At 45.5% G+C, this 16,439-nt stretch overlaps 1 protein-coding gene and 1 pseudogene across 1 annotated transcript in view; both read left to right on the top strand.

The window, feature by feature from the left end:
- EP300 (E1A binding protein p300) overlaps positions 1–12,194 on the top strand; it is an 82,499-nt gene extending 70,305 nt beyond the window's left edge. The window contains exons 22-31 of the mRNA XM_059401933.1: positions 359–436; positions 2,133–2,200; positions 3,282–3,432; positions 3,531–3,677; positions 4,233–4,346; positions 4,949–5,114; positions 5,873–6,037; positions 6,999–7,160; positions 8,968–9,249; positions 9,483–12,194. Of these exons, the coding sequence (XP_059257916.1) occupies positions 359–436; positions 2,133–2,200; positions 3,282–3,432; positions 3,531–3,677; positions 4,233–4,346; positions 4,949–5,114; positions 5,873–6,037; positions 6,999–7,160; positions 8,968–9,249; positions 9,483–11,696 (3,547 nt within the window). The 3' untranslated portion in view covers positions 11,697–12,194. The remainder of the gene's footprint in view (positions 1–358; positions 437–2,132; positions 2,201–3,281; positions 3,433–3,530; positions 3,678–4,232; positions 4,347–4,948; positions 5,115–5,872; positions 6,038–6,998; positions 7,161–8,967; positions 9,250–9,482) is intronic.
- On the top strand, positions 2,985–3,084 carry LOC132021016 (U6 spliceosomal RNA; annotated as a pseudogene).
- Positions 12,195–16,439: the final 4,245 nt, after the last annotated feature.

Below are 16,439 nucleotides of genomic sequence, written 5' to 3'. Positions count from 1 at the left end.
ATTAGTTAAGTATCTGACTCTTGGTTTCCGCATAGGTCATCATCTTGGGGTCATGCAGTTGGGCTCCACACTCAGCAGGGAATCTGCTTAAATTCTGTATGGTGCTAACCCTCCTAACCCCTGACCTCCTCCCTGCCACCGTGTGCTCCCTCCCTCTCAGATAAAATTATCACACTCAGTGACTTAATTACTTTTGAATTTTGCTCTGCCTGTAACACTAAAGAGCTTTTTTTAAAAAGATCCTTCTTTGAATGTAATCTTGGCTATCTTAAATTGTCGGGAATAAAGGAAAGTGTTGGAAAGTTTGATTTAGTTAAAGTTCTGGTTTAATCTCACATTCTTTGGCTTTTCATTACAGGTTTGTTGAATGTACAGAGTGTGGAAGAAAGATGCATCAGATCTGTGTCCTTCATCATGAAATCATCTGGCCATCTGGGTGAGACATTAGTATTTTTTCTAGAGTTTTTCTTTGTGAACTTTAGCAAGTTTTTATCATTGCAATGATTGTATCATATTTTCAAAGTTACTGTGTGTGATAGTTAAAATTCACTTTTAGGGGCACCTGGGTAGCTTACTCTGTTAAAGCATCTGTTGTCAGGTTAGGTCATGATCCTGGTTCCTGGGATAGACCCCCATGTCAGGCTCCCTGCTGCTCTTCAGGGTTCTGCCCCTTCTCCCTCTGCCGTTCCCCTTGCTTGTACGCCTTGCATTCTTTCAAATAAATAAATAAAATCTTTAAAAAATTCTGAAGTTCACTTTTAAAACATAAAGCTAGAATCCAAAAATATAGGTCTTTCTCTTAAATTAGCAAGCCTCTGCCTTTGGCTCGGGTCATGATCCCAGGGTCTTGGGATCAAGCCCCGCATCGGGCTCTCTGCTCAGCAGGGAGCCTGCTTCCTTTCCTCTCTCTCTCTGCCTGCCTCTCTGCCTACCTGTGATCTCTATCAGATAAATAAATAAAATCTTTGAGAACAAAAGAAAACAACTAAGTATTTTTGTAAGATTTATCAGAAGAGTTAAGAAACCTCAGCACCTGGAAACTAACAAAGAGTTATTAGAAGGAATTAAATTTGCCAGATTTTGAGTGCTGCTTATACTGTCTATAGTAGGAACATTTTAAGATACAGAGGGTGTCCATGGGGCAGCTCTGTTCTTACCTCTGAGGAAATGTCATGCTGTGAATGGTTTACTAAATGGTAAAATGGGTTATGATTTGATGTTTGCAGGGGGTTGGGCAGTAAGTTATATGGCTATTGTCCAGTGAAAGAGTTTCATAGAAATGACTACAAACAGATTTCTATAAACAAACTGTCTTTGGGTCCCAAGTTCTGTTTCTGAATATTCTCCATGTATTTACTTAAGAACTGCACATTATCAACAACTTTGACAACAGTAAATGGATTTTTGTCCATTGTGACACTTGTCTACTACTGTGGGTCTCTGTTCACTCTCCAGGATGGAGTTGGTACCAGCTCAGTTCAAGGTTGGGGGTGTCTATACATGATCTCAGGGTGCCCGGCTGAAGAATTGGAAGAGCAAGTGACTCTTGATCTCACTCAGGGTTATGAGTTTGATGCACCCCCCCCCACCACCACCACCCTTGTAGTGGGTAGAGATTACTTAAATGAATAAATAAATACAAAGTTAAAAAAAGATGGGCTCTCTGTACTGTCCTGTGCTCTTTAATTGTTGATGCTGGTTTAGGGATCACAGGAAAGAAGTGGCTAATTAACACATTTCTAGAAAATAACATGCAGGGGGAAAATCATTCATTTGATGTATGTATGGCTTATGTTCAGATATGCCTTTTTAGTGCTCTCAATTTAGAGAGCTGGGTAAGAATAATTAAAAGGCTTACAGTGATTCCTGCAACTTAAGAATAGTCGATTGGTTAAGGAACACTTTTTTTTATTCTTATTTTTTCCTTAATGCTTTCTAAATGCTCTTTGTGTATTGCTTACTTTGTCATTATTATATATTTAGAAATATTTCTCCCAGTTTGTGTTTTGAGTTTTAACTTTATATATATATATACACACACATATATATGTATATGGTAGACTTTGTTACTACTATGTTAACTTGAAATTTTTCTCTAAGCTGTGTAAGCAGAGTCTTGGTTTACATTTTAGATTTGTCTGTGATGGCTGCTTAAAGAAATCTGCACGAACCAGGAAAGAAAATAAGTTTTCTGCTAAAAGTAAGTTTAATCTTAGAAGTAAATCCTGGCAATACTTTGCTGAAACATAGTTAAACTATCCAAGTGGCCCGCAGCTGGTTCAGTCTGAAGAGCATGTGACTTAGATCTCTGGGTTGTGAGTTCAAGCCCCACGTTGAGTGTAGAGATAACGTGTAAAGGATTAGGATTTGAAATGTGCAAGGTGTGTGTGTGGATTTTTTTCCCTAAATTTCTTCATTTTGGGGGCCACATATAGAAATACTGTCCAAAGTTGCCATCCCATGCGTGATTGCCTCGATTTGGTCCATACAATTAGGGCTTCTTGCAGACCTGTCTCGCTTCAGGGACAAGGGGGAGTGATAGCCAAAGATTGTTATCGTACGGTTGAGATTATCACGTTATTTGGTATTTGGTTTAATGTTACAGATGCCTTTGCACTTTTTACTGACCTACAGAATGCTTTTTTTCCTATAATTTCTCATAATACCCAACCAGTGCTATTTTTAAATATGACTGCAATTGAGGCAAAGTGCATGTAGGTGTTCTATTTTTTAACGTCTGAAATTGGAAAATTTTCCAAAAAGTTGGGTGGAGGGGTGCCTAGGTGGCTCAGTTGGATAAGCAGCTGCCTTTGGCTCGGGTCATGATCCCAGGGTTCTGGGATTGAGTCCTGCATAGGGCTCCCCACTCAGTGAGGGTCTGCTTCTCCCTCCCTGCCCCCACACTCATACGCCGTCTCTAGTAAATAAAGTAAATATTTTTTTAAAAAGAAGGTGAGTGGAAGACACATTAAATTGACTACCTTGTCTTCTTCGACTGCACATGTACTAAAATTGGAATGATAGAGATTTGCATAGCCCCTATGCAAGGATGGCACACAAGTTCATGAAGTGTTCCAGGTTTGGGGTTTTTTGTGTTTTTTTGTTTTTTTTTTTTTTTTTTAAATTAAAGATTGTTTTCAAATATGAACCACATTGCTTTACTTTAACAAAATCAAGTTATCTTATTTGTGTAGAAAGGATATTTTATATTGAAGCTTAAGACGTTTAACAGTAATAAATTGGCACCTTGGTCACTTGTGGACTTCTCACTGCATTTCTAGGGTTGCCATCTACCAGGCTTGGCACCTTTCTGGAAAACCGTGTGAATGACTTTCTTAGGAGACAAAACCACCCTGAATCAGGAGAAGTCACTGTTCGGGTAGTTCATGCTTCTGACAAAACTGTGGAAGTGAAGCCAGGCATGAAAGCAAGGTACCAGTAATTTCTCCTTTACTCTGGTGCTTACTGTAGCTACTGTTGATGATTCTGATCTGAACGAGATGTTTTTCTCTCCAATCTGCATTGTGTAGGTTTGTAGATAGTGGAGAGATGGCAGAATCCTTTCCATACCGAACCAAAGCCCTCTTTGCCTTTGAAGAGATAGACGGTGTTGACTTGTGCTTCTTTGGCATGCATGTTCAAGAGTATGGCTCTGACTGCCCTCCACCCAACCAGAGGTAGGACTTAACACAGCTGTCTTCCAATTTGAGTGGGAGTTTGAAGCATCATGGGCAGGAAACTATTTGATGTGCTTGGCTTGGAAGTGGAAATGCAAATTTTCACTGCTCAGTACTGCTGTTCTGTGGTCATAGTAATAAGGAAGGGGATAGGAACAGCAGCCTGAAATTGGAAGTGGGAAGCAGACTATTTTTCAGCAAATGGGCTTAAATCTAGATTGTGGTAAAGCACTTTGCCTGAGAGGTATGTGAAAGAATGTTAGGGTATGTTTAGAGTTTGTTTCCAGAACAAGAATGCTGCCAGAATACATTTGGATCCATAAATACTAACACAGTGTGCTTCGAGCACTACTGGGTACTGAGTCTGTAATAGAGCTACATAGGCTTGCAAAACTCCCCTAAACGGCGCACTGTTTGGTCACTTATCTGTGCCTCTGTGCTGTGCATTATCAAGGAGGTGAGAAAGGCGCAGGAGAGAGAGATTGTGTTTTCAGCCACATGAGTAAGAACTCCTTACGTGACTTGACTTGGTTTCTTTCTCCCCACTTGATGCAGGAGAGTTTACATATCATACCTCGACAGTGTTCATTTCTTCCGTCCTAAGTGCTTGAGGACTGCAGTCTATCATGAAATTCTAATTGGATATTTAGAATACGTCAAAAAATTAGGGTAAGCATACTGATGAGTCAGTCCTGTCTTTAAAAACAACTTAAACTAATGACCCCTGGGACATAGGTTGAAGCATCGGTGACTTCCTGCTCCCTTTTCTCAGTATTGTCATTTGGACAGAAATGGCTGTTGTGACCCTAGTCGGACTCATTCCAGATGAGTTCTGTTTCATTCAGTTAAGCTGTTAGGTGCAGTTTGATTGGACGCTTGTTTCTCATTTAGGGCCAGAATCAAAAACTGACTAAGATCTGGAGGTACACAAATGAGTCTGATTTCTTACGTTCAAAAAAAAATATGTGCTTGAAAATATTCCCACTTCCCCTGGCATGTTTTTCCCTTTAACATTTTGCATTCTCTTGAGCTCTTATCGGAGTGGACCCGCCTAGCTTTGGTTTGGTCTTATTGGAGGGCTGCCTCCAGTAAGAACTACACATTGTGAGACCCACTGTAAGTGCTGTGCGTGAGGCCTGGTTCTGGCCTGATGCTGACTTGTACACTTAGTATTGCCTTAATATGATTTCTCTACTGACCCCACACTACAGCATTTTTTCTGGAATGGACAGTAAACTTTTCTCTTGAACATTCCCTCTCCGTGTTGTTAGATACACGACAGGGCATATTTGGGCTTGTCCGCCAAGTGAGGGAGATGACTATATCTTCCACTGCCATCCTCCTGACCAGAAGATACCCAAGCCCAAGCGACTGCAGGAGTGGTACAAAAAGATGCTTGACAAGGCCGTGTCTGAGCGAATCGTCCATGACTATAAGGTCAGGAGGACTTGGGGGGCAAGGACTCATCTGTTGCTCTGTAGTCTGCCATTTGACCATCTTAACAGAAATCTTCTGTTTGTTCTTCCTTTTTCAAAGGAAGAAAAACTCAGTTTTAAAAGAGTCAGATCTACAAATCTCTGTTTTAAAGATGTGATGAAAAACGTATTCTTAATAGCCATTCATGATTAGAGGGCGTCTCATGATAAGAACTTGAACAGATAAGTTTCTTATCTGTTTTTACTCCTGGGGAGAAAGACAAGAACTGGATGCTCTCCTAGGCAGCAGAGCAGAGCAGCCTGTAGCCAGGCAGTTTCCAGTATTTGTGGTTTGGGTTGTTTTGAACATATTTCTGAGTTGGGGGGTGGGGGATGGGCGCAAGGCAGGCATGCCCCCCATTGCTCTGCGCGCGGTCATCAGCTGCAGTGAAGGCTGCGGTGTGATTGATCGTGCCTCCCCCGTGCCACTGGTCCTAGCAGGAAGATGTCCCACCAGTATAAAGGCAGGTAACCTCCCTGTTCTCACAGGCAGAGGAAAGATAGACCCAGAACTACTGACTTCAGACCTTGAGTTTTCACTGTTTAGGTTTAAATGTCTCCCTGGGCCCTCAATAAAGTCTCTGCGTGTTTCTTTCAGAAGGTGTTGCAGTCCTTTGTGTTTCTTGTGTTTAGCCGTGACTGCTTCTGAATGATAAATGCGTCTTTAAAAAAAAAAGGAAAGAAAAACAACTACCTATTTGTACCGGGGTGTTTTCACAGGATATTTTTAAACAAGCTACTGAAGATCGATTAACAAGTGCAAAGGAGTTGCCTTACTTTGAGGGTGATTTCTGGCCCAACGTTCTGGAAGAGAGCATTAAGGAACTGGAACAGGAGGAGGAAGAGCGAAAGCGAGAAGAGAACACCGGCCACGAGAGCGCAGATGTAAGGGCTTTGCATTTTCCTTTCCGGCTTCTGCCTTGATTCCAGGGTATGATCCACGACCAGCCTTCAACTTTTGCCCAGATCTTAGAACTCTCAGGTGTGAAAGTTCTTTAAATTGGTCAGGAAAGAATTGGCTTAGATAAGTTATTAATGTTCTGTTCTAGTGGTTTTCCAGCCTTTCTATCATCAGACCCGTGGATTTCTGGCAGTAAAAAACAGAAGGAAGGAAACCTTGAAAAACTGATAGAAAATTAACTGTTCAGAGCAGGGGGCTGGCAAAAGTGCTTCCTGTAAAGATCCAGGTTGAATATTTCTGGCTTCCCCCCGCCCCCAGCACTACTTTCTATATGTATCGAGCATTCTGAGCCGTATGAAAACAGGCCTGCGCCAGAGTTTGCCAGTCCCCCGGACACAGTCTGGCTTTGTGTAGGGGTCATCTGAGGAGCTTTTCCTGGTCAGTTACTTCCCCATAGCTTAGCTACCATGGTCTCTGTTGAGTCTGACCTAATGATAGTCACTTTTAAGTAGTAGCCTGTTAAACTCACAGCATTGTAGCTTGAATTCATTGACTGGCTCTTCTCAAGTTGTTTTTTTATAGTAGACCCCTAAAAGGGTGGGCTACCCTTCCACTCCTTACTCCCTGTTCTCAAATCGGATATAGGATGGATCGATCTGAGTGGTGTCCAAACTGTGGGGCTCGTCTAAGCAAATAGCTAAGGCTACCATGGTCTTATTGAAGGGTCTTAGCGTAGGGAGTCTTCACTGGAAGAAAATTAGCGCACAGACGTTAGTAAACATTAGTCTGCTGTAAAAGCTTAAAAAAGAGGGTCTGTGTGGAAAGCACTGGTAGAATTAGAATCTCTAGTTTCAAAGAAAAGAAGAACCCATTACCATTAGTATTATTCAGATCACTTCTTAACAAGAGTGTTAACATTTCCTTGTCCCCTCTGCTAACCTGCAGGTGACAAAGGGAGACAGCAAAAATGCTAAAAAGAAAAATAATAAGAAAACCAGCAAAAACAAGAGCAGCCTGAGTAGGGGCAACAAGAAGAAGCCGGGCATGCCCAATGTATCCAACGACCTCTCGCAGAAGCTGTATGCCACAATGGAGAAACACAAAGAGGTAATATGTAGCCACTTGTGGGGAAGAAGCAGGGAAGGAGGTCTGAAACACTGCCCCCCATGGCTAGCATTTAAGATGTGAGCACGGGACCATTTGAAATTCAGAAGGAAGAAATCCTCCGAGGGGTAAGAAGAAAGAAAAGAGGATAGGTGAGTGGGAGCTAAGAATAGGACTGATTATTTCAGTGCTGTCGTATTGTGTCTCTGGCATTAAAAGCATAAGCATAGTTTGTCCAACCCAGTTTGTAATCCTCAGGGTTTCTGAGTTCTGGTGGGTGCCTCGTTTTGATGTTATCAGTAATAATTATTAGCTATTTTGAGCAGTATTTCGTGTCATGAGATTCTGGCCTGACAAAGTGGTTGGGAAAGGTCCCTAGAGTGTATGATGATAGGCTTGACTTAAATTTTGCATCTAATCTTCTGACTTTGTTTAGCCTGAAGCTGTTAGTGGGTATCTATTGGGAATTAAAATCTAAGGTTGTCAGTTTAGCTTAAATTTGGGTATTATCGTAGCTGGAGGGTAACATACACTGGAAATAATCAAGAGGATTGACACTGCACGGTTGGTCGTTGTAAAGATTTCATAGGGAGTCACCAGGTGGTTTTATTTCTTTGCCTCTATTTTGAGTGACTCGTTAAAGGGATTCCCTACTGGTTAGACCCAGTGCTTTCCTGTGCATCACATTTCAAAATGCTCTTCCTTGCTTTATGAGCCTTTCTTTGAGCCGTAATGTTACACGCAATATTGCGCGGTCAGACAAACATCACAGTCCTCCCTGATGCTTTTCACGGTTGGCATCTGTTCAAGAGGTGTCTCTACTCAGTGTGCTCTTCTTGCCCGGTGTTCTTTTTCTAGAAAGGTCTTAATCTCGTTTACGCAAATATTGCTGCCCAGGTACAAGTGTCACTGCCAGTTTGTACAGAGTTTCGTCTCTGAGAAACTGGCGGGATGTCGTGGGCAGTGCAGCAGGTGCTCACAGGTTGCTCATCTCTTGAAGGAACCTTTGCGTTTTTCAGCTTAGTAAGAGTTTATAGTTACATACAACTAACGCGAAGTCCATGTGCAGTGCCAGCTTCCTGTTGCAGCCTTGACACTAACGGTTATGGGAGTTAAGAGTGGTTGTGTCTTTTCAAACTTCGATGAACAAGAATTTTCTTGTTTATGCAGCAAGGACTAAGAAGGTTTTGCTTTTTTCTTTCTCACCCCCCAAATTTCAGACTTAGAGAAAGTTGCAGAGTGGATCCCCCGCTATGCCCCTTGCTTAGATTCACCGATTGTTAACATTTGGCTACATCTTCTTTATCTGCAGTTCAGCAAGCACCTTCTAAGAAAAAAAGACCTCCTCTCCTTAACCACACTGTGGCTTCACACTCGCGAAGTTGCCCCCGGCTCCACTCTCTAATGTCTGATTGTTAGGCTCCAGTCAAGGATTGTGTGTCCCGTTGAGTTACCATTCTCGGTCCCTGGCTCTCTTGTCATTGGTAACATGGGCGTTTTATTGAATCAGGTCAAGGCCCAAAGTCGTTTTTGTAGAATGTCCCTCAGTTTGGATTTGTCTGACTTGTTTCCTTGTGATTAGATTCAGAGTCGGCCGTGGATTGGATCTTAGAGTGGACCCTTTTGATTTGGAAAGGATTATTAAATAAGAGAATAAGGTGTCAATCTTAGGCCCTCTGTCGTCGTCCTCAGTGGAGAGACCAGAGGTTTCGAGCAGCCTTGCAAGCCTCCCTCCTGACTCACCTGTTTGCTGCCATTGACCCAGCGCTGCGCTTACCCCGGAGTCAGACTGCGATGGTCTCTTTCGTAGGTCTTCTTTGTGATCCGTCTCATCGCTGGCCCTGCCGCCAACTCCCTGCCTCCCATTGTCGATCCTGACCCCCTCATCCCCTGCGATCTGATGGACGGGCGGGATGCCTTCCTTACCCTCGCGAGGGACAAGCACCTGGAGTTCTCTTCACTCCGAAGAGCCCAGTGGTCCACCATGTGCATGCTGGTGGAGCTGCACACCCAGAGCCAGGACCGCTTCGTCTACACCTGCAATGAGTGCAAACACCACGTGGAGACGCGCTGGCACTGCACCGTCTGTGAGGTAGGCCCCGGGGGCGGGGCGAAGGGGGAGGCCTGGGTCCCCGAGACGCAGCAGAACAGACGTTACTACACAGGCCTGTGCTCGGTGCCGGTGGGGAGTCCGAGAGCAGATCGGGAGGGGCTTGGCCTTGGAGTGGTTCTCTATAAGGCAGCTTTGGGGCCCTAGCAGAATACAGAAAATGTATTCGAATGGCTTCCGTCTGGGAGAGTTGACTGCACCCATTTTCCCCCCAGGATTATGATTTGTGTATCACCTGCTATAACACTAAAAACCATGACCACAAAATGGAGAAACTAGGTCTCGGCTTAGACGACGAGAGCAACAGCCAGCAGGCTGCGGCCACCCAGAGCCCGGGAGACTCTCGCCGCCTGAGCATCCAGCGCTGCATCCAGTCCCTGGTGCACGCCTGCCAGTGCCGCAACGCCAACTGCTCGCTGCCGTCCTGCCAGAAGATGAAGCGCGTGGTGCAGCACACCAAGGGCTGCAAGCGCAAGACCAACGGGGGCTGCCCCATCTGCAAGCAGCTCATCGCCCTCTGCTGCTACCACGCCAAGCACTGCCAGGAGAACAAGTGCCCGGTGCCCTTCTGCCTCAACATCAAGCAGAAGCTCCGGCAGCAGCAGCTGCAGCACCGGCTCCAGCAGGCGCAGATGCTCCGCCGGAGGATGGCCAGCATGCAGCGGACCGGTGTGGTGGGGCAGCAGCAGGGCCTGCCCTCCCCGACTCCCGCCACTCCCACCACGCCCACGGGCCAGCAGCCGGCCACGCCGCAGACGCCGCAGCCCCAGCCCCCCTCACAGCCCCAGCCCACCCCGCCCAACAGCATGCCGCCCTACCTGCCCCGGACTCAGCCTGCTGGCCCTGTGTCCCAGGGTAAGGCAGCGGGCCAGGTGACCCCTCCCACCCCCCCTCAGACTGCTCAGCCACCCCTCCCGGGACCCCCGCCCGCCGCAGTGGAAATGGCCATGCAGATTCAGAGGGCGGCCGAGACGCAGCGCCAGATGGCCCACGTGCAAATTTTTCAAAGGCCAATCCAGCACCAGATGCCCCAGATGACTCCAATGGCCCCCATGGGTATGAACCCACCCCCGATGACCAGAGGTCCCAGCGGGCATCTGGAGGCAGGGATGGGGCCCGCAGGGATGCAGCAGCAGCCTCAGTGGGTGCAGGGAGGCTTGCCGCCGCCCCAGCAGCTACAGCCTGGGATGCCGCGGCCACCAGCCATGATGTCGGTGGCCCAGCACGGCCAGCCCTTGAATATCGCTCCCCAGCCGGGACTGGGCCAGGTCGGTGTGAGCCCTCTCAAACCAGGCACTGTGTCTCAACAAGCCTTACAAAACCTTTTGCGGACTCTCAGGTCTCCCAGCTCTCCCCTCCAGCAGCAACAGGTGCTTAGTATCCTTCACGCCAACCCCCAGCTGTTGGCTGCGTTCATCAAGCAGCGGGCCGCCAAGTACGCCAGCTCGAATCCGCAGCCCCTCCCTGGGCAGCCTGGCATGGCACAGGGCCAGCCGGGGCTGCAGCCGCCTACCCTGCCGGGCCAGCAGGGGGCGCACTCTAACCCGGCCGTGCCGAACATGAACCCCATGCAAGCGGGCGTCCAGCGGGCGGGCCTGCCCCAGCAGCAGCCGCAGCCGCAGCTCCAGCCGCCCATGGGCGGGATGAGTCCCCAGGCGCAGCAGATGAACATGAACCATGGCACCATGCCCTCGCAGTTCCGAGACATCTTGAGGCGGCAGCAGATGATGCAGCAGCAGCAGCAGCAGGGAGCAGGGCCCGGGCTCGGCCCGGGGATGGCCAACCACAACCAGTTCCAGCAACCCCAAGGAGTCGGCTACCCCCCGCCGCCGCCGCCCCCCCAGCAGCAGCCGCCGCCGCGGATGCAGCACCACATGCAGCAGATGCAGCAAGGGAGCATGGGGCAGATGGGCCAGCTGCCGCAGGCCTTGGGGGCAGAGGCGGGAGCCAGCCTGCAGGCGTATCAGCAACGACTCCTCCAGCAGCAGATGGGGTCCCCTGCTCAGCCCAACCCCATGAGCCCCCAGCAGCATATGCTCCCAAGCCAGGCGCAGTCCCCACACCTCCAAGGCCAGCAGATCCCTTCTTCTCTCTCCAATCAAGTGCGTTCTCCCCAGCCTGTCCCCTCTCCGCGGCCACAGTCCCAGCCCCCCCACTCCAGCCCTTCCCCAAGGATGCAGCCTCAGCCTTCACCACACCATGTTTCCCCACAGACCAGTTCTCCACATCCTGGGCTGGTAGCTGCCCAGGCCAACCCCATGGAACAAGGGCATTTCGCCAGCCCGGACCAGAGTTCAATGCTCTCTCAGCTCGCTAGCAATCCAGGCATGGCAAACCTCCATGGTGCAAGCGCCACGGACCTGGGACTCAGCACCGATAACTCAGACTTGAATTCAAACCTCTCACAGAGTACACTAGACATACACTAGAGACACCTTGTAGTATTTTGGGAGCAAAAAAATTATTTTCTCTTAACAAGACTTTTTGTACTGAAAACAATTTTTTTGAATCTTTCTTAGCCTAAAAGACAATTTTCCGTGGAACCCATAAGAACTGTGCAGTAGCTGTTTGTGGTTTAAAGCAAACATGCCAGATGAACCTGAGGGATGATAGAATACAAAGAATATATTTTTGTTATGGCTGGTTACCACCGGCCTTTTGTTTCCCTTGTGTGTGTGGTTCAAGTGTGCACTGGGAGGAGGCTGAGGTCTGTGAAGCCAACCACATGCTCCTGCCTTGCACCTCCGATAGGTTTTATTATTTTTTTTAAATTAATGAAAATATGTAATATTAATAGTTATTATTTACTGGTGCAGATGGTTGACATTTTTCCCTATTTTCCTCACTTTATGGAAGAGTTAGAACATTTCTAAAACCAGAGGACAAAAGGGGTTAATGTTACTTTAAAATTACATTCTATATATATATAAATATATATAAATATATATTAAAAATACCAATTTTTTTTCTCTGGGTGCAAAGATGTTCATTCTTTTAAAAATGTAAAAAAAAACAAAACAAAAAAACAAAAAAAAATTTCACCTTTCCTCCCCTCAAGTCAACTTTTGTGCTCCAGAAAATTTTCTATTCTGTAAGTCTGAGCGTAAAAACTTCAAGTATTAAAATAATTTGTACATGTAGAGAGAAAAATGACTTTTTCAAAATATACAGGGGCAGCTGCCAAAATTGATGTATTATATATTGTGGTTCTGTTTCTTGAAAGAATTTTTTTCGTTATTTTTACATCTAACAAAGGAAAAAATAAAAAAGAGGGTAAGAAACGATTCCAGTGGGACGATTTTCACATACACAATGTCCCTGCGGTTTCTTCTTTGCTTGCTTTCTTCCTCCTTACCCTGCGCCTGCCCCATACACACACGTACACACACACACACACGTACACACCTTTTCTGTAAAACTTGAAAATAGAAAGCAAAAACCCTCAACTGTTGTAAATCATGCAATTAAAGTTGATTACTTATAAATATGAACTTTGGATCACTGTATAGACTGTTAAATTTGATTTCTTATTACCTATTGTTAAATAAACTGTGTGAGACAGACACCTGACCTTGTTTTACTTCTTGCCATCACATCTTTGCCTTAGAATGCATCCAGTTGCGTAAGTGCCTGATACGTGGGATTCGGAGGAAAAAACAAAAGCACTAGCTTGGAGCCTTCCTAAACTATCACATAAAGTGAGTTCACAAATTTTGATAAATTTCTCCAAAGCTTAGGGGAAAACCCAAGGACCAGCAAAATGTCAGTTTCACCAATTTGACTTGGTATTAACTAGCCAGTAACAGCTTTATATAGGACCTTCTTCCATGGCTCCCAGTGGATGGATGACCTCATGGTCTTCTGATCTCTCTCATCTTACAGAGATGAGAATGAGCACCTCAGAGGAATCCTGTATGTGCCCAAGTCCGAAGTAACTCCTTGAAACAGCGGCACTGGATGTTGCGGCAACAGTATGTTCCTGTCCTGTTACACTTTGGTTTTGTGACCTGCCAACTAAGAAGTCAATGGGGGAAAATATGTGCTAGTAAGACCTGGAAGCCTGAGATTACAGCAATGAATCTTAGTATATTGTGCTAGCTAGAATGAAGAATGAATGAAGAGGTTACTGGTCTCCCAACTGAGTACTACTAACAGCTTTGGCATCATTGGACAGGCCTTGTCTTTGTCCTAGAGCGTCACCGCTATGATAAGTCTACTAAGGGCTAAAGAAAGATCTTCAAGTAGCTTAGTCCCAACACCTATTTGTTCTATTTTACATGGTCTCAACAAAAATAACCAGTATCTTAACGTGAGGTGAACTTGCACACTAAGCATTAATCAGAGACCATCCCAGAAAACGTGTCAAGTGCCTACCAGTCTCCGGTCAGTGTCCAGCAGATCCGCTTGGAGCACCTACATCATGTGCCAGACCAAATGGCACGCAAGGACAGGACGCCGCCCTGCAAGAAGATGGAAGGTTGCTTAAGTGAGATAAAGTGTCCATGTATGTATAAGCAAGGAACAGGCAGGAGTCAGGGAAACCTACTGATGGGGAATTGGGTAAATAAATACTGGAAAGGACAGTATTTAAAATGGATCTTGAACAGCTGCCTGGCTGGTTCAGTCACACAACTCTATCGCAAGGTTGTAAATTCAAGCCCTGTGTGTGGCATAGAATTTACTCAGTTAAAATGGATCTTGGGGGCGCCTGGGCGGCTCAGTGGGTTAAGCCGCTGCCTTCGGCTCAGGTCATGATCTCAGGGTCCTGGGATCGAGTCCCGCATCGGGCTCTCTGCTCAGCAGGGAGCCTGCTTCCTCCTCTCTCTGCCTATTCGTGATCTCTCTCTGTCAAATAAATAAAATCTTTAAATAAATAATAAATGAAATGGATCTTGGGACGATGAATGGGAAAAGGTGAGAAAGGAAGGGAACTGCACCAGGAGAGAAGAATCAGATCCTGTCAGGAAGCTAGTTTCAGCTCTACTTGGCTGACACCAGATTACAGAAGAGGGTGAATGCCTGTTAAAAGACCACTATTTTCTCCATGGTGCTAGGGGCCCAGGATTGATCTGAACCCCCCAAAAGGGAAAAATACTCAAGAATTCTTAACTCCTTTCCAAGCCGTAAATATCCAACTTTCACATCTCTAGCCTCCTTAGCTTAAAGACATGTGGGCTGAAGTGTTCAATCACATTTTCACTACAACGTTGAAGAGAGAAAAGTGGGGGCAGAAGTAAAGAAATGGGGTTGGAGGGGGAGCAGTTGTCGTCTAGGTCAAAGGCTGCGATAGGGAGGGGGAAGGGAAGAATCCAGAGGCGGGAATACAAGAAGCTGATTTCAATATTCCTGTGTATTTGAAAACTATCACCATGAAAAGTTGGTTAGAGCTGAAAGGAGCCACAACTCTCCAGTTGAGCTATTTATAACACATCGGTCTAGGAAATGGACACGGGGAGGTGAGCAATGTTCGGAGTTCATTTACTTAGCTCACTGAAATCCTCAAAAACACCCCCAACTGATGAGTGAGAAGACTGCAGCTCCAGCAACAACTTGCTCAAAGTAACCCAGCCAGGAAGTGGGTTAGAATGTCAAGGCCTAAGGGGATCCAAAGCCTTTCTTCTGCACACCCTTCATCTCCCTTACCGCAGAGAAATCCCTAGTGATGGAAGCAAATTAACACATAGGAGGACACAGGGGCCCTGCGCCAAGCCAATGCAACACACAGACTCAAAATTGAAAGGGGAGAAAGAAACCAAGGAATCTGAAAGGTAAGTTCCTCAGGCTTCTCCTTTTACAAACAAGGAACTTGGTCTCCAGACAGATGGTTTCCTGGAATGTTATGTTCATGATGAGGTCATGCTATTTCAAGAGCCCATAAGGCCAGCATCAAAAAGAACAAAATGGTTAGGAATAGATTTAACAAAAACCACCAAAAAAAAGCGTAAGATGTGTACACTGAAAACTAAAAACACTGAAAGAAATTAAAGACCTAAATAAATGAAAAGACATTGTTCATGGATCAGAAGCCTGGGAAGTCCTCAGTAATTTGTTAGGGAAGAGGTACTCCAAATCCATCTGGAGATTCTATGTAACCCCTTCCCAAATACCTGCTGGCTTTTTGCCTTTTTTTTTTTTTTTTTTTTTTTGCAGAAATTGAGATGCCAATCCTAAAATGTATATGGAAACACAAAGGAGCCAAATAGCCAAAACAATCTTTGAAAAAGTGTAAATTTGGAGGACTCATACTTCCAAATTTCAAACTTAAACTTAAAATCTACACTAATCAAGAGGAGCAGTAGCATAAGGACAGACATTTAGATCAATGGAACCGAGTCCAGAAATAAAACCATATACGTATGGTCAAGTGATTTTTTTATAAGGATGCCAAGAGAAATCAATGCAGAAGGAATAGTCTTTACAACAAATGGTGCAGGGACAACTGGATAGCCACAGAACAAAGAAAGAAGTTGGACCTCTACCTCACACCAAATACAAAAATTAACTCAAAATAGATCATCAGACCAAACTGTAAGAGCTAAAATTACAAAAGTCCTAGAAGAAAACAGGTAGAGGTCTTCGTGACCACAGTAATCCATGACTAGACAGGACATCTAAAGCACAAGCAACCAGGGTAAAAATTGGACTTGAACAGAATTTCAAACTCTTGTCCATCCAAGGATATCAGGAAAGTGAAAAGACACCCCACAGAATGGCATCATGTATTTGTGAATCGTATCTGGTTTAAGAGTCTGTGTATCCAGACTATATAGAAAATCTGACACTCAACCACAAAAAGACAAATAACCCAATGAAAAATTGGGCAACAGATTTGAAGAGTTGTTTTTCCCCAAAGAGGAGATACAAATGACCCATAAGCACGTGGAAATGAAACCACAAGAAAAATACAGATGTGGGGCGCCTGGGTGGCTCTGATGCTTAAGTGTCTGCCACAGGCTCGGGTCATGATCTCCAGATCCTGAGATCAAGCCCCACATCCGCTCCCGGCTCTGCAGGGAGTCTGCTTCTCCCTCTCTGCCCCTCCCCCTGCTTGTGCTCACTCGCACGTGCTCGCTCTCTCTCTCTCTCTCTCTCTCTCTCTCGCAAATGAATAAAAAGATATCTAGAAGAAGAAGAAGAGAAAAAGGAGGAGGAGAAGAAAAGTGTAGATCCAT

Source organism: Mustela nigripes, chromosome 6 (assembly GCF_022355385.1).
Source record: "Mustela nigripes isolate SB6536 chromosome 6, MUSNIG.SB6536, whole genome shotgun sequence".
NCBI classification, from domain to species: Eukaryota; Metazoa; Chordata; class Mammalia; order Carnivora; family Mustelidae; genus Mustela; species Mustela nigripes.
This window is presented reverse-complemented; position numbering and strand designations above follow the sequence as displayed.